Here is a 24,611-nt window from a genome sequence, read left to right on the forward strand (position 1 = left end):
TACACATACATACTATAACAGAATTTTGTAGCTTTTTACCAGTCCTGTTCCCTTGCACCCTTTCCTACCCACACACCAAGGGGCTCAGGGAATCATTTATGTTGATGACTGAAAGTTTTCATTGAGTACAGTGAGAGTATATTTCCATATTAGCACTGTGGAGACAACTATGTCAGGTTTTGCTTTCTGCTTATTGTATTCACCCATTCCACAAATATTTGTTGAGCACCCACTGTGTGGGACATAGGATTCTGTTGCTTGGACACACCATTGATTAAAGTCTTTAACCCTTAGGAGGAATTTCAAAAGGTGATGCTTTTTATGCAGGTTCAGGAGAGCTGTTGAGTGTGTGGGGGTGCGTGCTTGGTTTTCCCCGGTGCAAACTGTATGATTCCTGTCTCTGCTGGCAGGTGGGAATTCTCAGGGCAGAGGTCAGGGAGGAGAAATAGCCAGGAGGAGAGGTTCCTGGGGCCCCGAGCATTCCTGTTCCCTGCAGATTGAGCTGTGTCAGCGATAGAGCAGCTTGCCTACGTGGACTGCATCTGTGTGTGTGTGGAGGTTTTCTCCAGAGACCCTTTGAAAAATTTGTTGGACAGAAGAATATTGCCAGGTGACGTGTGATTCTTGGTCCCTGGTCTGCATTCCCACTAAGGAAGAGGGAACCAACTGCTAAGAGAAGTCTGAGCAAGAGAAAGCATTAAAGGCAGTGGCCTCTGGTTCCTGAAGGCTGGGTAGGGTGCGGAATGTGTTGGGGTAGGCAAGCTAAGCTGATCATAGCTTTGTGGAAAGTTTCCAGATTGCCTGGCATAGGTGCACCTGAGCAAAGAGCATTTCGAGATGTTGAAAGGTCCCAGCTACCTGATTTCCCTACTTTTCCCTCTTTTGTATCAGTCTGGTGGCTTGTGATTTTTCTGTGGTCTTTAGGAGAAGTGTTGAGGGTGTCAACTTTGCAGAGAACTCAGTGGCTTGCAGCATGGAGCACTGGAGACAGACTGCCTGCCCTGATTAAATTCCAGCCTTTGTTACTGACATTGAGAATACGGTATTAGCCTTTGTTAGCTCTGGTTTCCCCTGCTGGTAAATAGAAGCAATAACTAATGTTTTTTGAGTGTTTTTTCGTGCCAGGATCTGTGTTAAATGTTTAACTCATGAATAAACCTTATTTAATCTACCTAACCACCTGGAGGGTTATTACAGTACTGTCCTCATTTTTACAGATTGAAAAAAGGCTCTGAGAGTTTAGGTAAGTTGTCCAGCTTGTACAGCTAATAATTGATGACTCCCCCTCCCCCAGTACTGGGGATTGAATCCAGGACTGTTGCACTGAGCTGCAGTCCCAGCCCTTTTTCAAATTTTGAGACAAAGTCTTCCTACTCGCTAAATTTCCCAGATTGGCCTCAAATTTGTGATCCTTCTGCTTCAGGCTCCCAGAATGCTATGATTACAGTTGTGTGCTTACCATGCCCAGCTTCAGTGATACTTACTGAATCCTTGTTGTTAGTGCTTGGTCTGCTGCACATAAATATTTACCATTGGCCCCGTCCTCATTTACCCAGCAGTCTTCCATGTGCCACAGTGGCTCCCTTGCTTTGCACCTGTAGTGAAGCTCCTGTGGCAGGAACATGCTCACTTCATGTCCGGGAAGAAAAAGAGAGGAAGAGGAAGTGGCTGGGGTCCTCCTATTCCACTACTCCATGACCTGAAGATCCCCCACGAGGTCCTGTCTCCTGAAGACTCCTCTGTCATCTCACAGTAGTGCCAAGCCAGGGACCAAACCTCTAATTTGAGGGCCTTCGGGGGACCATTCCACATCAGACTCTGGCGTGGGATTAAGAGGGAACAAAATGGTACAGAATAAGGAAGAGAATAGTCTTTCGTCTGATCAAGGAAGCCCTTGATCAGAAATCCTAGACCCCATCCTAGTCTCGTCCCTTCCTATCCCACTGTACTCAGTTTGCCAATCTGTAGAAAAGGTATGAAGCAGTCTTTGGAGCTTCCAGAGCTGAGAGAGGGAGGAAGCAGACAGGAGAGGAGGAATCTGAAAATCAGTATTTTAGATAAGAGAGCAACAGGAGGAAACCAACATGGCCATTTCAGCTAAGTTCCATATGACTGGGTTTCTGGCTGTCCACACTATGGCTGAAATAGTGGACAAACAGTTTGCGAGGTAGTTTTCCAGGCATGATAAGCTTTTGTTGGTTTATTTGGGTCTTTTGTTTATCTGTTTGATTTTGCCACTAAGACTTGGCAATTATCACCCCCATTCATTTCCCCCACGCTGGGGACTTAAAGAAAGATTATTGCCAAAAGATCAGTTTGGCCAGGATTGTCATGGGAAGGACCGTATAGGTGCAGGCATTTGGGAATCAATTCAGTCAGCAAATAAATCCTGCTCACAGGCCAGACTCACAGGGGTAGAGCATCTGCCATTGTAGATGTTGCAGTAAGCCAGCTTTCCAATGGGCAAGTGGGCATGACAAACACAGTGTAGAGCCAGGCTCAAGTTGGGAGGTGGGATGGGCCAGCAAATTGGAGGTAGGGCAACCAGAGGGGACTGGAGTCCAAGTCAAGAAGCCAAGACTTGGCCTTAGAGCCTAGTGGTCACTTAGAGATGCAGAAACAGAGGTCCAGAGAAGGAGGGTGACTTACTCAAATCACTAACAAATTAGTGACAAAAAACAGGGCCAGAATGCAGATTCTCTGCCTCCTTACTGGGATGGTCTTACCCTGATGCTATTGCAGAGGCTTCCTGCAAACAAAGGGTCAGCGGAGCTGGTGCCACGGTATGAAAGTTGAGGGCCTGTGGGCTGGTCTGGGGGAGCAGCATGTAGCAGGAGCTTGGATACTGTAGGCTTACAGAGTCTGTGTCTCCTCTCCCTTCCCAGGTACACCAAACCGCTCACCTTCGCTGACTGCATTAGCGATGAGTTGCCGCTAGGATGGGAAGAAGCCTATGACCCACAGGTTGGCGATTACTTCATAGACCACAACACCAGTAAGTTGCTGGCGCTCCTTGCTTTCCTGTGCTCCTCCGCTTCCTGCACCCTCCCTGTGTCCTCCCCTCCCAAGTCGGGAAGAGCCGTCAGCAGAGATTGTTGAAGCCAGACTGTTTTGTTTTTCATAAATGTAGAGATGTCACTGTAGATATAGATAGATAATGTATTCTCATGTAAAAATAACAGTTTAGAGGCGTTTTTAATAGAATCTAAAAATCCTACTGTTGCAGTCCATTCCCCCAATTTACAGAGGCAATATTGCTAACAAGTTCTTGTATCATTTCAGAGATTTCCCAGTCGTGTGTGTGTGTGTGTGTGTGTGTGTGTGTATTCTTCTTATACATATACATGTAGGTTCATACAGTTTTTCTTCCCCCGGTAAAAAAGAATTGATGGGCCATTGTTGTTGCCAGACCATATTGGGAGAATTAGTGCTGTCCAGTCCCAGGAGTGCATATGCACACACGCTATGATACACTGGTGTGAGTGTGCGTGTCTCTGGCCTGTCACACTGGCCAGGCCACTCTCCTGTCTGAGATCCCAGCAGTCTGATCAAGTGCAGAGATTCCTGTAGCGCTGTTGGTGGAACTATGGAGGAGGAATTAGTTAAGAAAGGGAGAGGCGTATTGTCTGAGATCGGTGGATGAACCCAGGGTGCTGTGGAGAGTTGATATATGTTTGGATGTAATCTGTGGTGCACCCTTTAGCCAAGAACACACTATCCACTAGCTGCCCCCTTTGTCTGTGCTGTACAGAAGAAAGGGATTTTTCCCTGTCTTACTTTCAGTATTCTAGATTGGGAGGGTTCCCTAAAGAGGAGAATGGAATGAAGTGGGAAGTGTCTGGCAAAATCTGAAGGCTAGAACAGGGCACCAACTTCTGGTTTCCCATTTACTGAGCCTCCTCTGTGCCATGTGTGTATGGTAGGCACTTGATAGGCACTAACTCATTTAGCCCTCCCAGCTACCCTTTGCAGCGTTATAATGATCATCCTCATCTTACAAGTGGGATTTAGAGGTAGCACCTGACTTCTGTAGACGCTGAGCTAGGATTTGAACTGGGTGCTGGACAGTGGAGTTGTACTTCTCTTCCAACTCCCTCTTCTGGGTTTCGTTTATTATTGTTGTGCGATCTTCTAGAGTAGGGCTCGTCATCCCTTCAGCCCCAGGCTGTTACTTGGTAAGGCACATAGTAGGCATACGTTTAACCTTTGCTAAATACATGTAAATACATGTGCATGAATATATGAGTAAGTGGAGGGGTGAGCCGACTGTTGTTGGCACCAAAGTATAGAAGAGTTTCTGAGAGACAGCTAATGGCATTAATTGCATTGTTAGGGGTAGCAGAGGTTTTTATTAGCACTCATGATTGCATACTGGGTAATGAGAAGTAAATATGCCTAATTGAGTGTGTATGGGGAATGAGGTTAATGCTTGGAGGGCTGTACGGGATGCTGGGTTAAACACTGATGTACAGGCACCCTAATCAGTCCTTTCCTTGTCCTAATTGCTGAGAGCATCCCCCTCATTAAAATCTCATAGCAGGAGTGGGATTTTAAGGTGATCCTGAGAGTTGCTGGAGAAATAGAAAGAAGGAAGGAGTAGCAGGCTATGGCAGAGTTTATTGTCCAAGAGAGATTGCAGAAGGTGAGGGTGGCTGTGTGCAGAAGGTGGGAGGTTAAATGGGACAGCAATAGGAAGATTTCTGGGCAGTAGTTTTAGCAGCTGTCAGGTTCGTGGTTTTCCTCTGGCTTGGAGGTGGGGTCATGCGATGGGGGGTGTGAACACTGTAGATAGAGCTCTTGATTCAGGCGAATATGGCCACCGAGGCCCAAGCATTCAGAGCCGTAGACTTGGGCCAATCTCATGTGTACATGTTGTTCATGGACTAAAATTCTTCTTAAGAATTATGGACCCAAAGCAATCAAATAAAAGTTGGCTCATAAATTCACATCCAACTTTCACTCACTCAACAAATATGTACTCACTACCTATTCTGAAAGCTTAGCATACATAAGAGAGCAAAATGGCAAAGATCCTCACAGGGATTTCATGTTGGCCGGAGAGACTAAATAATGAACTAGATAAGCAGATTATGCCATGTGTTAGAAAATGTTCAGTGCCCCTGGGGAAAAGAGCAGAATGTGGGACCAAGGTGGGCTGGGAGGATGAAGGCAGGGTGGCGATAATGGCAATGTAAGGTGTTCCTTGGTGGAGAAAGCCCTATCGAGACAGTGAGGTTTGAGCTAAGAGTTGATGGAGGTGAAGAAGTGTTTCAAGTGACGGGATGCGTAGAGCTCAAGCCCTAAGATGTGATCACATGTAGCTTGTTCCAGGTAGAGCAAGGAGGTGAGTGTGTTGTGAGCAAGACTGGTGAGGGGAACAGGGTGTAGATCAGGTGGTGGTCTGCCTTAAGGGTGGGGACTGACTCTACACAAGATGGGAGCCATGGCAGAGGTGTAAGCCGATGAGTGATTTGATCAGACTTATGTCTTAGAAGGGTCAGTCTGGCTGCTGTGCTGAGAACAGACCTTGCTAAGGCAAGGGCCCAAGCAGGAAGACCTGTGGGAGGTGGTTGGAATGGTCCAGCAGCCCCAAGCCGGGGCTGCAGTGGTGGAAGTGACGAGAGTGCTGGAGAATGCTGACAGTATTTTCGAGATAAGAGAGCCAGCAGGATTTCCTGGTAGATTGCACGCAAGGTGGGAACAAAAAATGAAAGAAGGACCCTTTGTGGGTCTGCGTTACGGGAGGGAGGGAGTTGACTGCCACAGAATGGAGAAAACTGCCAGTGGAGTGGGTTTAATTTAGTTAGCAAGGAAAACCAGGGATATGTGGACATGCTGAACCTTTGGTACTTGCTACACATCTGAGAGATTTTGTTTCATTTAGGAGCCTGGAGTTTGGAAGAGATGTGAGCTGAGGATAGATATTTGGGAGATGTTAGCATACTATTTAATGATGTGAAGTTGCACGACAGTCCCCAAAAGAATAAAGACGGGGGCATGGGGGACCCAGGGTTGAACTGTTCCATTCTCGGAGATTGGGAAGAAGAGGAAAACTGGCGATGATTCTGGAAAAAGAGTGATGAGAAGGCTGGGAGAAAACCAGAGTTGAGCCTTGCGAAGGCAGTATGTCACAGAGCCCGCTGTCAGCGGTGGGAGGCCAAGGGCAAGAGGACCTGGAGCGGACCAGTAAATTTAGCAGCCTGGGCACTGCTCGTGACCTTGGCTTTGAAGAGCAGCTTTAGAGAAGGACGAGGTGCAAAAGTCTGAAAGAAAATAAGAGGAGGGATTACAAACAAAAAGTACAGACAATTCCTTCCAAAATGCAGCCCGTTTTCCTTGTTTTACATGTCATCCTTTGGTATCCCCACCACAGACTACGCGCCGTGTGGTTTTAGTCAGTGCTGTACTATGGATTCTGCTGTTTCTCCTCATGCTACATCATGGTTATTGGAGGGATGTTACATAGTCTTCGTGTTAGTCGTGTTTAACACAGCGAGACATTTATGTAGGTTGTAGGACCTTCTGTATTTATGTCTGCTGTATGAATACATCTGGACACATAAAGCTAAAGTGCTTCTTGCCCCTGTCGCTAGCCTTTGGGGGTTCCTCCCCATTACTTACAATTATGACTAGAGAAAGACTGTGTGCATATATCCTTGTTTTTCTCTGGGATGATTTCCTACAGATGCATTTGTAAGTACAGTCATCCTTCCATATCCATGGATTCTAAAACTGTGGACTGAAAATATCTGAAAAAAAAATTGCATCTGTACGGAACAAGTACATGCTATTTTCCTTGTCATTATTGCTTAAACTCCATAACAACCATTTGCACAGCATTTCCATTTACTAGGCATTATGAGTAGTCTAGAAATGACTTGAAGTGTAAGGGAGAATGTTCATAGGTTATACGGGATATAAATCCCCACACACATACTTTTTTTTTTAGGGCTGGGCGTGGAGTATAGAGCTTCACACCTGTCAGGTGGGCACTTTACCCCTTAACTGCATCCATACACCCACTACTGCTCCAGTTTATATGCGGGACTTGAGCACTCACATAGTTTGGTGTCCCCAGGGACCCTTGAAGTCATCCTGACTGTATAAGATTATTAAAGGTTGCATATAGTTAGGGGGGTTCTGGCACCTATTCCTGGATTGATGAGTATTCTCAAAGTTAGCATCAGACTTTGCCACAAAGCATAAGGGTGCTGTTTTCCTCTCACTGTCATCAGAATGAGGCTATTTTCAGTTCTTTTGATTTTTTTAAAAAGTAAATTTATCACGTTTAGCATGTTCATTGTTTTTAGTTTGCGTTTCTTTGCACAGTAACACTTGTTGAGTGTTCTCCAAATGTCCAGTTGTTTTAAGACAGTTGCTTTTGTCATTGTTGAAACTCTTGGAAAGTACAGTGTTGTCTGCTTCGTGGATGCATTTGCGATTGTGTGGGAAGCAGGTGTGTGGCAGGTATAGGAAGGAGGGAGCTGCGTAGAGCTCCATGTTGCGGAATGTGCATGGGTGCAGGCTTGGAGCCTGGGTGAGACCCTGCGGCGTGGTCGTCCATGATGACTGCACTAAGTCAGATGAATGTTTGTTGGAAACGGCTGCCTTTTGGGGAGAGGAGAAAGGCATGGGGAATTGATGTTTAAGGAAGTAAATTTTGTAGTATGCTGAATTATTAAATTGTGTCCATGTATAACCTGAACAGAAATAAGAATAAAAAATAGCCAGCCAAGTTTCCCTCCAAGAGCCCGCCTGGGTATAAAGTTACCTATGTTGGTGAGATAAACTTGAGAAGAATAAAAGTAGCAGCAGAAAAGCTGGGCTGTGGCCAGCTCAGAAATACCAGCATTTAACACAGCTCTTTTGAGCCGATGAGGGAGCTTTTAACAAGTTCGCTGACCCTAAAAGATAGTTCTTTCTGCAGTGGCTGGTACAACTGGTATCCACGCGGAAAAAGAAAACAACACAAGTGCACTTCTACCCCTGCCTCACACCTTATGGGAAAATAACCTCAAAATGGACCGCAGACCTAAACTTAAATGCATAAACTATAAAACATATAGATGAAAACACAAGGGGAAATCTGTAAGATTTTAGGGTAAACAAAGTTCTGCCTTTTGGGTTTTTTTTAGGCAAGTCACAAAAGGCACTAACCATAAGAGAAAAATTGATAAATTAAGCTTCATCACATTACAGACTAGTTTTCAAAGGCTGCCTTTGAGAAACTGAAAAAGGAAGCCATTGATAAGGAAAAACTATTTGCAATACATGTGTCTGACGAAGGACTCATATTCAGAATATAAAAAGAACCCTTATAATTTGATAGTGAGAGCCCAACAACCCATTAAAAATAGGGGCCAAAGATTTAAACAGACCCTTCCTGAAGCAGAGAGAGATGCATGGCTAATGGACACATAAAAATACCCTTCATAGCATTGGGTCTCAGGGAAACGCAAACTAAAACTACAGTTACCATTTGTACACCCTCCCACAATGCTAAAAATTTAAAAAGTTGACAGTGCTGTTAGCAAAGATGTAGGAATTAGAATTCCTCAGCTTTCTCGCTGATGGTAAAAATATAAAACAATGAAACCATTTTGGAAAAGAGGTTGTTAGTATCTTATAAAATCCTGCATACATCTACCACATAAGCCAGCAGCCCCACCCCTGGGTATTTTTGCCCAAGAAAAATGAGAACATCTGCACCAAGACTTGAGCGCACACGCTCACAACAACACTCTTTGCAATAATCCAACATGAGAAGCCATCTAAAAGGTTACGGAAAAAACGGAGTGTGCTATATATTCATGCAGTGGGATATTATTCAATAATACAGCAACATGAATGAGTCTCAAAGACCTTATGCTCAGTAAGAAAAGCAAGTTCCCAAGGATGTCTGCTGTGTGATTACATACATACAGAGTCCTGCCAGGAAGGGGACGGTGGGAGGGGAATAACTAGGAAAGAGCAGAGGGGATCCCTGGATATGGGGACTATTCCACAGGTATGTGAAAGAGTGGTTTACAGTGTGTGCGTTTTGTCAGACTGTACACCTTATATGCCTTCTTTGTACCTAAACTTTGCCCAGTGAAGCTGATTTCAGCAGCATATGTTGCCTGCTTCACTATGCAGACCAATTTAAAGAAAATGGTGTGTGGGTGTTGCGTTTGTCCGTCTGTGCAACCGTGAACAGCAGTGGTTCACAAACTTGATTCTTTCTATGAGTCTCCTCAAAACTCAAGTTGGGTGAGAACCGAATCAAGTTCACAGGTTGGGTGCAGTGTTGACCTCATGGGGAAAGTTGGGTCAGTTCTTCCAGCTTGGTCTGCCACCGGAATTGTGAGCAGAATTGAGTTCTTGAACCAAGGTGCCACTGCAGTTATATTGATTTATTCTACAAAAGCAAGCATGCTCAAAAACTGGTAGTGAAGCCATTTGGCTTGCCTAGGCCTCTAGTTATGGCCCTCAGATAACTTTGTTTTCTAAGAGCAAGGCTCAGGTCTGAGGCCTGAAGGAAAGTGGCCCTTTCGGAGTGAACCTAGAGGACCTCAAAGAGGATCCTTTTTGGAGGAGAGTCCTGGGGGTTGAACCCAGGGCCAGGCACCAAGCTACATATTCAGTCCTTTTTATTTTTTATTTTGAAATATGGTCTCACTAAGTTGCCCAGACTGGACTCAAAGTTGTGATCCTCCCGACAGCCTCCCAAGTAGCTGGAGTTACGGGTATGAACCACCGTACCTCGCTCTTGAGTTCAGCATCTCACCTGCCACTATTGCTTGCCAGCCTCAGTGACCCCACAGCCCCTTTGTGTCCCAGCTCCTAGATGCTGGCTCTTACTTTGGGTGGCAAATGGGAATTATTTGAAGAGCTTGGTAAATGACCACTGCCTTGCTCCCATTCCCAGAGGTTGGGATTTAATTGGTTTGTGAGCGTAGCCTGGGCATCAGCATTGAAAACATTTCCCTGGTTGATTCTACTATTTAGCCAGGGGTTCACGGCTACACCTGCCTGTCACAATAGTCCGGAAAAGTGTGTGTGTGTGTGTGTGTGTGTGTGTGTGTGTGTGTATGCACGTGTATGTGGCTGAGACTGAGACCCAGGATTTTATGTCAGTGCTCTGCCAGTCAGCTACATACCTCATCTTGGAGAAACTCTTTTTTATTTTCCCCCTTTTTTGGTTTTTTGAGACAGGGTCTCACTATGTAGTTGAGACTGACCTGGAACACGATGTAGCTGAAACTCTTTTTTATTTTCCCCCTTTTTTGGTTTTTTGAGACAGGGTCTCACTATGTAGTTGAGACTGACCTGGAACTCACTATGTAGCCCAGGCTGGTCTCGAATTCACAGTGATCCTCTTGCCTCAGCCTCCCGAGTGCTGGGATTACAGGCGTGCGCTACTATGCCTGGATTTTTTGAATGTTGCTTTTTGAGACAGGGTTTGTCTGTAAAGTCCAAGCTGGTCTTGAATTCATAGGGATCCTCCCGCCTCAGCCTTACAAGTACTGGGATCACAGGTGTGTGCCACCAAGCCTGGCTCTGGAAAAACTTTAAACTCAGTATTTATGTTCAACTCCTGGAAAGTCTGACAAGTGTTCTGGGAAAGGGCTCGGGCCTGTTTTTGTTTTTGGAAACTCCTCATCTAATTCTAAAGTGCAGCGAAGACCCAAAGTCCCTGGCTCTGAGGCAGAGACTCAAGCAGTTTTGCTGAGAATCTGTGAGGAAAAGCAGTCTCATAGGCTGTTTTTGAGAACAGAAATTGGCAGAACCTCTTAGAAGGTGATCAGCTATAATTTAAAACAGGGAGCCAGTCACGGTGGTACATACCCACACTCAGGAGGCTGAGGCAGGAGGATCTCTGAGAGTTTGAAGACATTGTGGGCTAGTCTGGACTACATAGTGTGACTCTGTCTCCAAAAAAAGCAATACAGGAAGGAAGGAAGGCAAAGAAAGAGGGAAGGGAGGGGGAGAGAGGAGAGGAGAAACATAGGCGAAAGGGAAGGGGAAAGAGGGGTGGGGAGGGGAGAGGAGGAGAGGAGAGGAAAAAAGAAAAAAATACCCTCTAACTCCGTAGATTTTCTTCTAAGAAATCTGTCCTGCCGAAATTGATGCATCTTGAGGCCGTGATGTTACAGCTGAGTGGACCAAAAGCAGCCTGAGTTCTTGTGTAGGAGGAAGAAGGAAGTGCCAGGCACACCCTCAGGAAGGTAATTGCAGATCGAGGGCAGCAGCAGGGACAGGCGGAAAGGCTCTGGGGAAGGGGGCTGCACAGGGAAAGGAGGGCACATGCTGAAGGGAGGAAAAGGGCTCTGGCTGGCTCTGGCTTCATCAGGTTTGTGGGATTTATAGGGTCAGGCACCCAGTCCAGGCGCCTCCCACCTCTCACTGCAGTCACCTCCACATGAGCCCCCTGGCGAAGCCCCAAAGAGAAGGGAGTGACCGTTCCCCTTTGTTTTGTTTGTTTGTTTTGGTTTTTGGAGACAGGTCTCCCTTCGTACTCTCATTATGTAGCCCAGGCTGGTCTCAAACTCACAGCGATCCTCCTGCCTCAGCCTCCCAAGTGCTGGGATAATAGGCGTGTGTGAAATCAGTGAAGTCAATCCAGAAGTTTTCCAAAAGAGGCCTGGTTAAGAAATCCTCATGCCAGAACATGGAACACCATGCAGCTCTTTCAAAGGTGATGTGCGTCCTGAGCGTGGTGCCTCACGCCTGTGATCCCAGCACTTGGAAGGCTGAGGCAGGAGGATCAGGATCACTGGGAGTTCAAGGCCACCCTGGGCTACATAGTAAGCCAAAAAACAAGAAATTATGCACATGCCAAGAAAGGTGACATTATAACATGTGGAGGTAAAAGCCAGTTGCAGACCACTACAGATGATGTGATCCATGTTGAACTAAATATAACTTCGTATTATTTGTTTATTCATGTAAAAATAATTGATGCATAAACTGATTTTTATTCATTGAAAGTGCAATGGCAATCATATGTGAGACTCTTAATAACAGTTCCTTCTGGGGAATAGGATTGGAAAGATGGAAACTCTCACTTCTTACCTTATAAATTTGTAATGGTAGAATTGTGGGATGTCTCAATGAGTATTTCATTCGAATGTTTAAAATATAAATATATATGCTTATATCTCTGTGTGTATGTATGTGTTTGTGTATGTGTACATACATGTCTCTTTTGTGGTCCTGAGGTTCAAACCCAGAACCATGTGTGTGCTAGGCGAGCACTGCCCCTGGGCCACACCCGCAGCCATGAAGATTGTAATTTTTAGATTTTGGTTTGAGCTTTTGGGATGTAGCTCAGTTTTTACATTCAGGGGTGTAGTAGGGTGCTTACCTACCTATGTGGATGGTACTCTGGGTTTGATCCCCAGTCCCCCCTACACACACACACACACACACACACACACACACACACACACAAATCTCTATGGTGGTGCACTCCTGTAAGCCCCGCACTGTAGGAGAGGCTGAGGCAGGAGGATTGCAAGCTGGAGCCTGAACAAAAAGGCCAACCTGTCTCAAAAGAAAAAGAAACAGGGCTGAAGATGTATCTCAGTGTGAAAGTCCTGGGTTCAATCCCCAGTGCCGGGGAAATCTCCAGCCTTGCCAGGACACGCTGAGCTTCTGTGGAGCAGTCTGTGCCAGCCAAGGGGTGTTGCCGGTTCCCACGGGGAACACACACACACTCACACACACACCACACATCTGAACCCCAGGGGCTCCGCATCTGCTGCTGGGAGGTGGGGCCCCACAGTGTCTGCCCAAAGCCCACTTCATGCAGTCCCCTCTCCCCTCCTCCTCTCTGTTTTTTAGTCTTGTGATTGTTCCTCCCTCTTGCGGGTTGAAGGGATACAAAGCTTCCCTCCTGGGAAGCAATTTTGTGGTCCCTCTCAGCAATCTTTAGACCTTTTTTTTTTCTTTTCTGAGAAGGAGGAGAAAGATCTTCAAGAATTACCATTCACAGCCTGTTCTAAAATTGGCCCTGGATAGTGGCTTAGGTTCTGCTTTCACCGAATGAAAGTAAAACTCTGAACACCAGTAATTTAGTTTGCTGGAGCGGTGGCACAGGGCCCCTGACTGTCCTCGGTAGGTACAGGTAGGTGCACAAATAGATTCAGAGAGGCTCCGCAGCCTGCCCTGGGTAACCTGGCAATCGGCAAGGACTTGAACTCGGGCCTTTGCTCAGGTCCTTCTCCTCTCACTGGCCGTGCTCCCTGGACTTGTGTAGGAGGAATAAGGCCTCCGGAGGCACAGACTCCAGTGTTCCCAGAGCCAGGCCCATGCCGGGACGAATGAAGCAGATCAGGTTTTGCTGGATGTGGCAGACTGTGGATGTAGCCAGATCTTGTGAATGATCGGGAGAAGCCGTAAAGCAGGGTGTTAGCGAATATGGCTGCCTATGTTTATGTACTAGCAACCCATTCAAAATTCTGGGCTAAGCAAAGAAATCTTTCTACAGACTGGAAAAGGCAAATACCCACGGCTGTACAATTTCTACTTTGTCAACCTCTCCTGCCCTTCCTCACAGTTAGGAGTGACTTATCAAGGAACAGCTCACAAGCATTGACTTTTAGACATTGTTTTGTCACTTTCATGTTTGCTCAGCTGCATTTTTTATAGACTTTTTTTTTTTTTTGTAGTACCGGGGATCAAACTCGGTCCTTGTGCTTTTGAGGCAGTTGCCAGAACCACTGAGCAAAATCCCCAGCTTCAGGTGCATTTTTAAAGGCTTTTTTTTTTCCCCCTCTAGATGGGGATTTAGCTCAGTGGTGCTGCACCTGCCTCAAAAGCTCAGGGTCCTGAGTTTGCTCCCCAGTACCAAGGGGAAAAAGGTCTTTTTTTCCCCCTAAACTATAATTGTATATGTTTGTTTTGCACATAATTTGTAAACATAAAAAAGCACGAAGAGAAATATCTTAGCACTCCACTGATATTTTACTATTTTCATATTATTTTTTGAAGATATTTATTTAAGTACAAAAATATTTATTCAAATTGGCAACCAGCATTTCTATTCATATTTATATCCTAAGCACCTTTCTTTAAGTTTTGTTAATTTGTTTTCCTTTTGTTGTTCTTATTTCCAAAGACATCATTTTTGATAATGCATGTAGTACATTATGTAAACAAACCCTAGTTACTTGAGCAGTTATTTCCTGTGTATCCTTGAACAAGTTACTTAACCTCTCTGTGTCTCAGTTTTCTCTCTTGTATAATTGGCAAGGAAACAGAATCTACCTTACAAAGTCATTGTAAGGATTGAAGGAGGTAATACATCTGAAATACTTAGAATACATAAACCTTAAATATGTACTTGCTATATGTTAATATCACTTTTATACCAATGCATCTTTGAATTTTAAAATATTTTTCATAACTACTATAAGGAGGAATTGTTGGTGGAGTATTAACACAAGGCTCGAAATCTGTGTGGTCATGTAACTCCTTAGTAAGCCTGTTGTAGTTTATACTTCTTAGCAGGGCACAGAGTTCTTACTTCTCCACGTTATCTAAAGCGGTATTGTTTGCCTGCGTGCCTCTCTCTCTCATTAAAATAGGGTCTCGCCGTGTATCCCAGGCTGCCTTAAAATCCCAGTGATCCTCCTGCCTCAGCCTCCCAAGTGCTGGGATTACAAATTTGAGCCACCACGCCCGGCTCGTTTTCCTTTTCTCTGCTCTTCTCTTAATGATTGAGACTCGGTAATGCCATTGAGTCCTTTTAACCTGGTCCTCCTCCTGGCTGTTCTCCAAGATCTACTTTTCACTTAGGAAGTTGATCCTAGTTTACTTTCTGTTTCTGGACTGATCCAGACGGAGGCGCTCGGCCCACAGGAAACAAGTTGCACACGTTTACGTTGGCTGTGAAGTGTTCTGGCTCTGCTTGCTTTGCTGCAGGGGCTCCCACAGGCCCCGGACGCTAACTTGGGGTCTCGGTCTGTTCCAGAAACCACGCAGATCGAGGACCCGCGGGTGCAGTGGCGGCGGGAGCAGGAGCACATGCTCAAGGACTACCTGGTGGTGGCCCAGGAGGCTCTGAGCGCCCAGAAGGAGGTCTACCAGGTGAAGCAGCAGCGCCTGGAGCTCGCGCAGCAGGAGTACCAGCAGCTGCACGCAGTCTGGGAGCACAAGCTGGGCTCCCAGGTCAGCTGTGAGTACCTCCCTCCCACTCCCAGTGCCCGAGCCGCCAGCCCCTCTGCGCCCCTCTGCGCCCCTCTGCGCCCCTCCACCTCCGCCCCTTGTCCAAGCCAGCCTCCTCGCAAGCTCTTTGTGCTCCCGCCTGAGCCGTGCAGGTGATGCCTTTGCCCCGTGTTCTGTCCTCCGTTCCCTTTTCATTAGCGAGGGTCTCATAGCTCCGCTTGTTGGAAGCCTCAGTGTCTGGGGAGCGGGGAGCTGCTGTCTAGTGGGAGCCTCCATGGGTGAAGAGGGAGTTCTTGGGGGATGCCCGCGACGGACAGAGTGCATGCACCACAGGGGGAGCATGCGCAGAGCCGTGAAAGTGAAACAGTACGCTTCGAAATGGATAAAATGGGAAACTGATGTCAAGTGTATTTTCCTACGTCTTAGAAACAAGCAAATAACCCTCAGTGCCTTCCCATTCGTCTCTGTATCCATCGCCTACAAAGTTCTTCATGATGAGGTCTCTCCTGGCTTCCCTTGCCTCCTCTCACACCCCTGTCTGCAGCTCCAGACACGCGGAGATATCGGGCGTCCATCCTCGCATGCCCCCACTGGTCTACTGCTTGCCCTGGGCTTTTCTCCCTCAGGGCCTTTTCATTTGCTCCTGTCCTTCCTACAGTGCTTTTCTGTTGAGCTGCCTCTCCTCCTGCACATGATCACCTCTGAGAGGCTTGCTCTAACAGCGCTGCATTAGCCTTGGTCGTGGCTCTGCTAATTTTCTTCACTGTACATGGCACAACGCATCTACTTCCCCGAGTATATGGGCTTTGCAGGGCAGGCCTTTGCCTTATGATTCACCCTCCTGTCTAAGGAGAAGCAGGCGTGCCAGAGTCCCCTCGTCCTTCTTTCCCAGCACTGTGAGGTGCCAGATCAGTGGCTGTGAAGAGCATGCTGACCTCTCCAGTGTGCTGCGAGTTTTGCCTTTCACCACTGTTTATGACAACCAAAGCTTTGCTGCATTTATTGAATGCTTGTTACGTGTCAGGCACTCTGCTGCAGTGTTGAATAGACTATTTTAGTTCATTCTCCTAACAGTTCTGTGCAGTTCAGCTATTAATTCAAGTGCAATAGATGTCTCGCTTTAGCAGACAAGGAAGAAAAGTTTAGGATCAGCAATATACCTTGGGTCTTCCGGCTGCTGAGAGGCAAACCCATTCTGTCGCCCCCCCAAACACACACATTTGCACTGTGGGTGTAGCCTTGGGGACCTGCACCTGGGAGTGGCCATGGCTTGGTTGGACCCTGGATACCCTTCCTGGGTGAAGCCCATGCTTTGGGAAGCTTAGCCTGATGACAGGACAGGGCAAACCCTGCTGGGTTACTCAGCCCTGCCCTTTTCCTTGGCAACTCAGGAAAACCCCCAGAATCTCAGAGATTGAAGAAAGGAACTGTTGTATTTGTTAGTTATTCTGGGGTCAAAGAGTATCCTGAAGACAGACTGCAGAGAATGAAGCGTCCCTGGCATCTGCTCTCCAGTCGCCAGGACCTCATCATGACAACTTTGCCTTGTGATTTCATCTAAACCTAATTGCCTCTCTGAGTGCCCATCTCCAGATACCATTGTTTTAAGGGTGAAGGTTGAACTTAAGGATTTGGGGGAAGACACCATTCAGTGCATAATGTTATCATTACCTGCATCCTGGAAAGGAGATATTATTGTCCCTAGTGAAACTCAAGTTTGAAAAGGTGAAGTGATCTTCTTTTTGCTCTTTCTCCCTAAAGTTCCATAGTCTGAAAGGTGATGGATGTGTATAAAATCACATCTCCCAGGTCTGGGGATTTAGCTTAGTGGCACCTGGCCTGCCTGGCAAGCTCAAAGTCCTGAGCTCAATCTCTGGTACTAAAAAAAAAAAAAAAAAAAAAAAAACTACATCTCTCAGCCAGACCTGGTGGTGCATGCCTATAATCCCCACCTTCAGGGGGCTGAGGCAGGAGGATCGCCAAGAATTTGAGGCCAGCCTAGGCTACATAGTGACTTCAGGGCCAGACTGAAGAACTACAAAGTGAGACCCTGTCTGAAAAATAAACACACAAAACAAAACAAAAACACATCTCCCTACCTTTACATGGTCCCAAAAGACTACCCCACAGATTCTCAACCGATTTCAGAAGGTAAAATATGAATTCCCATTTTGGAGGCGATGTGTACACTAATAAGGAGACCAGCTGACATCTCATGTCGTCCAATGCAACACAGGAGAGTCCCCACAGAGGCTCCCTCATCAAGATGCTTAATCTGAATCTAATTCTGAACATAGCCAGACAAATCCACAATGTAGAAGAAACGACAAGATAATGGACCTGGATTTCTAAAAGCCTGAAGAAGATTACCAACCCAGTGAAATGTTTGCATTCCGAAGTAGAACCTGCACTGGGGGGAAACAGCCATGGAGACATTCTCAGACGGTTGGAGAATGAGTTTCCTGAGGTGTAGTAGTGACATGATGGATATGTGGGAGAATGTCTTTGGTTTTAGAAGGTGTGTGTGGTATCTTGTCTGGAAATTACTCATAAAGTTCCGAGGTGGGGGGAGAGGAAACACGTGTTACGGAGCAGGTGGCGCAGATCAGTAGATGTTGGCGATGCGTTGCTGGCTTTGAATAGGGTGTGGGTTTTCATCTTTGGCCACTGTTTCTAGTCATCATTTGCTGAAGGTTTACTGTGAACCAGACACCCTGCTGAGAGAAAAAAATGGGGTTGGGGGAGGGATGGATGGAACAGATGTGGAAATATGTTAAAATCTGGTAGATCTAGGCCTGGGATTTAGCTCAGTGGTTCTACTGCCTGCCTTAAAAGCACAAGGTCCCCAGTTCGATCCCTGATACCAAAAAGGAAAAAACAAAACAAAACAAAACAACAGCTGGTAGAACAAGGGGAATGATATATTGGTGCTTATTATATTACTTTCAATTTCTGCGTGCATATAAAGCTTTCAAAATTAAAAGTGTGGGGGGGAAGGAATCAGGTCAAGAGTCGATTTTAGTATACATGCTGCCAAAGCAAGCACAGAGGTCAAGAGTCGCTAAGAATGAAGCCTTCCCCAGAGAAATACTGTCCGGAGAGATGGGAACTATGGGACCTGTGGTCAGAAGGCCTGGGCTGCATGTCCCTTCCAGGAGTTCTTCTGGTGACTCTTTGGGGGACATGTCTCCCCTCCTTTGCACTCAGATGACTTCTGTTTAACTTTGAAAGATTAGTAGTGCTATTGTCTGACAAGTCCATTTGAGGTTTTCTCAGCCACAGGGCTACTGACAATTTACTCTGGGCAAAGCTTTCTTGCAGAGACTGCCCTGGATATCGCAGGATGCTGGCAGCATTGCTGGACTGTACCCACTGGGTGCCAAGAGTGCCTCATTCCAAGTGGTGACAAACGTGTTTCTAGCATCCCCACCTGTGCCCTTAGAGGCAAGACCAGCCCCAGGCAAAGACCTTGAGTCTAGGAGAGACACCCAGCAGTTTTCCTGAAGACATGTTAATGGCTCAATAAGTATTCTCATTGAGATGAGGCACCTCACATGATATTTTGTGTGTGCAAACTAGAACCACATTGTCTGAGTTCAAATCCAGGATACACAGCCGTGCTGTGTGGTGTAAATTATGCCACCCCTGGGCCTCAGCTTTCTCCGTATATATAAAATTGATCTAAGACATGTTATGTTCATGTACCAACTGCTGATGATGAATGTAATCATGTGCTGCAGACATGCACTAATACAAATTTAAAAATTGATCTAATAATAATATGACTTTCCTAGGTGTTTTGGGATGTAAGCTAATAAAGTACTTGGGATCGTATGTATCGTATTTTAAGCTCCTAATGCATAACAATATTTATTGGCATTGTTGATGACAAAATTTGTTTGTTTTGAGATGATCTATGTATTTCAGGCTGGCCTCAAACTTGTGTTTGAGTGTTGGGATTATAGGCTTGCACCACCACACCTGGCTGGTGATAAAAAATGTCAACAGATCCTTGGCACCAATAAAAATTTAAGCTGAGCTGGGCATGGTGGCACATGCCTGTAATCCCAGTACTTGGAAGGCTGAGGCAGAAAAATCACTGTGAGTTCGAGACCAGCCTGGGCTTTGAGTTACAGGTTAGTCTCAACTACATAGTGAGACCCTGACTCAAAAAAACCAAAAAAAAAAAAAAAAAATTTAAGCTGAACATTCCTAAACTGAAAATCTGAAATCCAAAATGCTCCAAGATCCACAAGTGAGAAATTGCATATCATGAAACTTTATTTCATATGCAAAGTTACTAAAAATATTGTATAAACTTACTTGTAAGCCAGATGCATGAGATTTATATGAAACATAAATGAATTTCTTCTTTCAACTTGGGTCCCACCCCTAAGATACCTCCTTCTGTATATTGCACATTTTCCAAAATCCAAAAGTCTGAAAGTCCAAACACTTTCTCTTGGCCTGCACCTTAGACAGGGGTGCTCGACCTGTAAATACATTCCCGAGGTAGGAAGTAAAGGTTGCAGTTCTTCATAGGATTTCCCCAAAGCTACACAGTCTTGGAGACCACCAGCATTTAAATGTTTTTTAAAGATCTTCCATCTGAAGGGAGTGGGGTCATTCCAAGTTCCCAGCCAGACAGGAACTGGGGAGTTCCCTAGCCCATGCACCTGTTTCATGAGGCGTGACCAAGGCCTCATCATGGCCTTTCTTTGCGTTTTGCCAGGTATGCCTTGTAACTCAAGCTCTGCAGGCGACAGACCGGTGAGATCACATGCCTCTCCTCCCTGCTAGGGCTTGTGAGGGCTTTGCCTCCTGGATATAGCTGCGGTGTAGCCTCATGATAGGTGGTGCCCTGTCCCGGGATGGAAACCTGTCAGTCCTCTGCTGTCATCTCTGGGTCCTTGGGGAAGGAGAAGGGACAACATTTAAGGTGCACCTGCCTTATGCCTGGAGAGCAGTAGGCTGCCATTCTGCGTTACCTCCCCCCGCCCCCGCCACTCGCATGCAGTCCTGCAAGGTAATGTTGTTCTCATTTCACAAAGAAATCGAGGCAGAAGAGCAAGTGAAGAAGTCAAAGGAGTATAAAAGGGTGTAGTTAACCTTCGTACCAGGTGTGTGACCTTAATTCTTCTCCTTTAAGTCACATTGGCCATTTCTTGAGCTGCAAATGTTCTTGGGCTAAGTTGGTTCCTCCCAACCTCCACAATGTTGAGAACTGAGGACGGTTGAGTTCTTTGCAAGCTTACCATACTGCTTCCTCTCTCTCTAGGCTTTGAGTTCCTATGTAAAAAAGAAATGATTGAAACCACGTAGTTAAAACTATCAGTTGAACCACCCAGCTGATATTACTCATTCCTGAAACTACAGAAAAACCAGATAAGACATTTTTTTTTGAAAGGACCATATACAAAAAGACAGGAAGAGCTGTGGAAAGAAAGAAGAGCAGTAAGCTGCAAAGCAGAAGGACAGAGGGAAACCTGCTGGGGAGGCCTGAGAAGATAGAAAAAAAATGGGCTGATAGTTAGGAAAACTAAAAACACTGTGTTCTCCATGCAGCCCTTGTTTAAAAAAAAATAAATAAATAAAAGCCGTGGAGATTGGTGGCAGTAGCTTTCTGGAAGTTGGAGGGAACTGAGAAGGATCTCAGATGAAAAGCAGTGGGTGAAAGTTGTTTAAACTGAATGCTGAAAGCAGTGATTATGCAAACATAGACAGGCTGCTGAGACCTTAGCCCTCATATTCCATTCAGTGCCCAGAATGGTGCCAGGCTATTACCCTGTAGGCTGAACAGAAGAGTCTAGGAGATCTGGCCAGAAAGGATTCTGAGGATTCTGAGGATTCCTGGATGAAACAGTCAGCCAAATCGTGTACTGTGCAACTCACAGCAAGCTTCACTCCTGTCAGTTTGGGATGCCCCTACTCTTACACATGTGCAGACAGCAGAGGCTGCAGATGTCCCACAGCGGAAGCGATAGACTGACCACGTGGTGCTGTGGGAGGCACACCGGAAGAAGCTGGAAGTAGGCATGGAGGAGAAAACCACAGGAGAAGCCACAGAGGTGTCCATTAAGAACAGGGAGCTGCGTTTTAGGACAGTCTGCCAACACCAACATGGGACATGGGAAATTAAAATCTGATTTCAGAAATGAAAACTCCGTAGGAAGACCGGTAATTAAAGCTGAGGAAATCTAAGAAGCAGGTACAAATGTAAAGAGATTAGATACGGGGTGGGGGGCACTGGTCCAGGAGATCTACTGCCTGAGATAAAAAATGTTCCAGACAGAACTGAGGAAACAGATGAAGAACGATCCGTGAAATAACTCAGAAAAGTTTCTCAGAACTGAGAGAGTTTTTAGATGGAAAGGGTTCACATAGTACCCTGTACAGTAGATGAAAATGAACACACCTGGAGAGATCATGGTGAAACTTCAGACCCTGGGAGCAATTCAACATCCTGAAAGCTTCCAGAGAGAAAAATGAGGTCACACAGAAGTGATCAGGACCCAGAATAGCTTTGGATTTCTCGCAGTGATACTGGAAACCTACTGGACACAGTAGTGTAATGCCTTTAAAATGTTAAGAAAAGTCAGCTCTGACCTGGTATCCTAAATCCAGCAAAACTGCCTAAGTGTTGGGTAAAATAAAGACATTCTGGGATATTCAGGCTTTCAGAAAGTTTATTTCCTTCACATTTTCTTTCTCAGGAAGCTGCTAGAGGTGGTGTTTTATCAAAAGAGGAGCAGGTTCCAAACAGGGAGACCTGGAGGAGCTGGAAAACCATGAAGGGGAGTTCACTGTGGTGGCCCTGCATAGTCAGCACCCAGCTGCCTGGCAAGCAGGGGTGACGTTGGCGTAACACAGGCTGGCCTGGACTCCAAGAGGAAAGACTTAGTTAGATAACTGGGAGAATATGAGGGTGAATTTATGATAAGTTTGTAGAAACTAAGCAAACATGAAAGTAGCAATCATTAACTCCAGAGGGGGGGATTTTTTAAAAAATGTGCTGGAAAGGAAGAGCAAGCAGTCAGCTAGCTGACTCTTCCCTGAATGGTATTTGCAGAGTAAAATGATGCAGACACTGAAGATTGCTTTCTCCCAAAGATTGCTGGTCTTTCAGGAGTCGAGTGAGGGGCACATAGGGATGGTACAGAGGCTGGGGAAGGAAAACAAGCTGCATCCTATCCTCTAGATGAAGAACTGAATAAATAACACCTGAAACTGAAAAATTTAGCAGCAACCGTGTGTACTATGAGAGGCAGAGGCGGATGCCTAGAGGCTGGCTGAAGAGCTTGGGATATAGCTCAGTGATGGAGCCCTTGCCCAGCATGTGTGAGGCCCTGGCTTTCATCCCCTGTACCAGAAAATGAAAAAGAAATCCCTGAAAACTGGGACCAGCCTGGCGTGGTGACACATACTTGCTAGCCCAGCTCTTAAGAGGCTGAAGCAGGAGGATTGCGATGAACCATATAAAGTGAGGTCCTGTCTCAAAAACCTGGGATCATCGGAAATAGTTCCTTTATGATATATGAGTTATAGGGATAAAGGCTGTAGAGTGCTTTTTTAAATAGCAAACTTATACATACTCTACCTTGGGCTGTTAAACCGTGTTCATACATAACTTTGATAAAAACTAAAAATTATGTAACAAATGAGACAAGACTACTTAAAGGTCTTGTTTGACTGTAAAGTTCCTTAGGTAGAAAGTAGCAAAGAGAGGCAGAAAGGAAGGGAAGGCTGGTGACCATGTCTAAATTGGAGCCCTGAATATTTGAATGTTTCTTTTGAGAAAATTGAGCAGCACTCATAGGGTTTGTACGTTTTTGTGAATGTATTTTTTACTTCAGTAAAAACTTGCAAAAGAAGCCCCAGTCCATATTCCATTTGAGCAGATTTGGGTGCAGACTGTGCCTTTATAATAATCCTCATCAGCATGAATACGGGCTCCTGGTGGCTCAGTTGACAGTTTTTCCTTCCTCAGCTTCCCTCCCTTCCTTCCAGGATTTCTGGGCACACCTAAGGGACGGGTCACCTTCTCCTGGTGTGGCCACCCTCTCCTGGTGCTTGCATGTGTCGGGTCTTGCCCTGTTTTAGCAGCTCTTCCTGGCCTGCTGCCTTGGCGCTCTGCACACTCCCTGACAGTGTTCTCCCATCCCCAGCAACGCAGCCTAATGACCAAGGCAGCTGGCAGGAGAGGTGCTCATAGAACAGCCCTCCCTTTGATGACCTTTCTATCTGTATCCCCATCTTACTTCCACACTGAAAACTCCTCTAGACGTTCACTGTGCTCTTGCTACCAGTCACAGGGTAGTCAACCGTGTGAACCACCTGAAAATGCTGTAGAAATGTGGCTGTTTGCACATAAGCTTACAGCAGTGCCTTCAGCTCTGTGTTCAACCAGGTCTGCCCCTAAAACCCCCAAGTCCAGCAAAGATCAGAAGAAAGAACAGACAGAATTGATAACCTCAGATCTGGAAATGAAACTCTGTACCTAGAGTCCCAGTTCCATGCTCAAAACAGTCTTCAAGGCCCTCTCCACTCTGGTGTGGGCTCCATTTATCTTTCTGGTAAACTCCCAGGATCCGTTATCACCGTCATCATGGTCGCCCTTGTAACCTTGGTAGAAACGCACCATGCTCGCAGTTGCTTTCTCCCCCTGCCCACAGTCTTCTAACATTTCTCCCCATGGGTACATTTTTATGTTACTATGCAGAGCAGTTCTTTTTCTTTTGCAGCCTTCCCGGTGTTACATTTTAAACTTTCGTCATGCATAATCATGCATAATCCGAAGGCCCACTGAACTATTTTAACGAAATCTTCAGAGCAGCGTCCTCCCTCATTACTGTCGCTTTCTCCTCCAGACCATGGAAGGAGCCAGCATTCTTCAAATATGCACCCTGAATCTGTAGCCTCAGAAATACCCCGGTCCTAGCAGGTAGTTCCACTACAGGCGACTAGGCTTGTGATGGTAAGTGGAAATTGCTCACCGGTGTGATCAAGGACTCGGGAGAAATGCACTTCTGGCCTCCCAAGAACCACTCCTTTTCTGAACAGTGGAGTCGCGTTTATCTTAAGGACACCACGTTCCTCACATCTGGCTGTTTCCCTCTTCACATAAAGAAGTGCAGAACCAGCTTAGGAAGTGGGACCTCCCAGTGTGCCGAGACCCTTAACCTCATGCTTACTGAATGTTTCCACTTTACCCTGATTTTTCCTATGTTCCCACCCCCTTTTCTCCTTTGAGTCCGTTTTACTCTGTTATGTTCATCTTCATCATAAGCCATAAGATCCTTTCCTAAGACATAACTATTATTTCAAAATTACAACATGATGGAACTGTAGAGAAACATTGGAAGACAAGGGAAAGATTAATTGACTAGGGTAGGAGGATTTTGGGTAATTTATTTTCCTTTTCAGATGTATTTTAACATAAAGAAGAAAATAGTGTTTAGTAA

General features: G+C 45.8%; 1 protein-coding gene across 4 annotated transcripts in view; it reads left to right on the forward strand.

Annotated features, from left to right (window-relative positions):
* Positions 1 to 24,611, forward strand: part of Wwc1 (WW and C2 domain containing 1) — a 152,261-nt gene that overhangs the window by 59,850 nt on the left and 67,800 nt on the right. For 2 of the 4 annotated variants that reach the window (XM_010622220.1, XM_010622221.1), the window contains exons 2-3: positions 2,886 to 2,995; positions 14,957 to 15,160. In XM_010622220.1, coding sequence (XP_010620522.1) covers positions 2,886 to 2,995; positions 14,957 to 15,160 — 314 coding nt within the window. Of the gene's footprint in view, positions 1 to 2,715; positions 2,784 to 2,885; positions 2,996 to 11,074; positions 11,208 to 14,956; positions 15,161 to 24,611 lie in introns of those variants that run through there. The other 2 variants (XM_010622222.2, XM_010622223.3) reach the window with 2 other exon arrangements.

This window comes from Fukomys damarensis, unplaced genomic scaffold (genome assembly GCF_012274545.1).
Source record: "Fukomys damarensis isolate Sample0158 unplaced genomic scaffold, DMR_v1.0_HiC HiC_scaffold_9, whole genome shotgun sequence".
Classification (NCBI taxonomy): domain Eukaryota; kingdom Metazoa; phylum Chordata; class Mammalia; order Rodentia; family Bathyergidae; genus Fukomys; species Fukomys damarensis.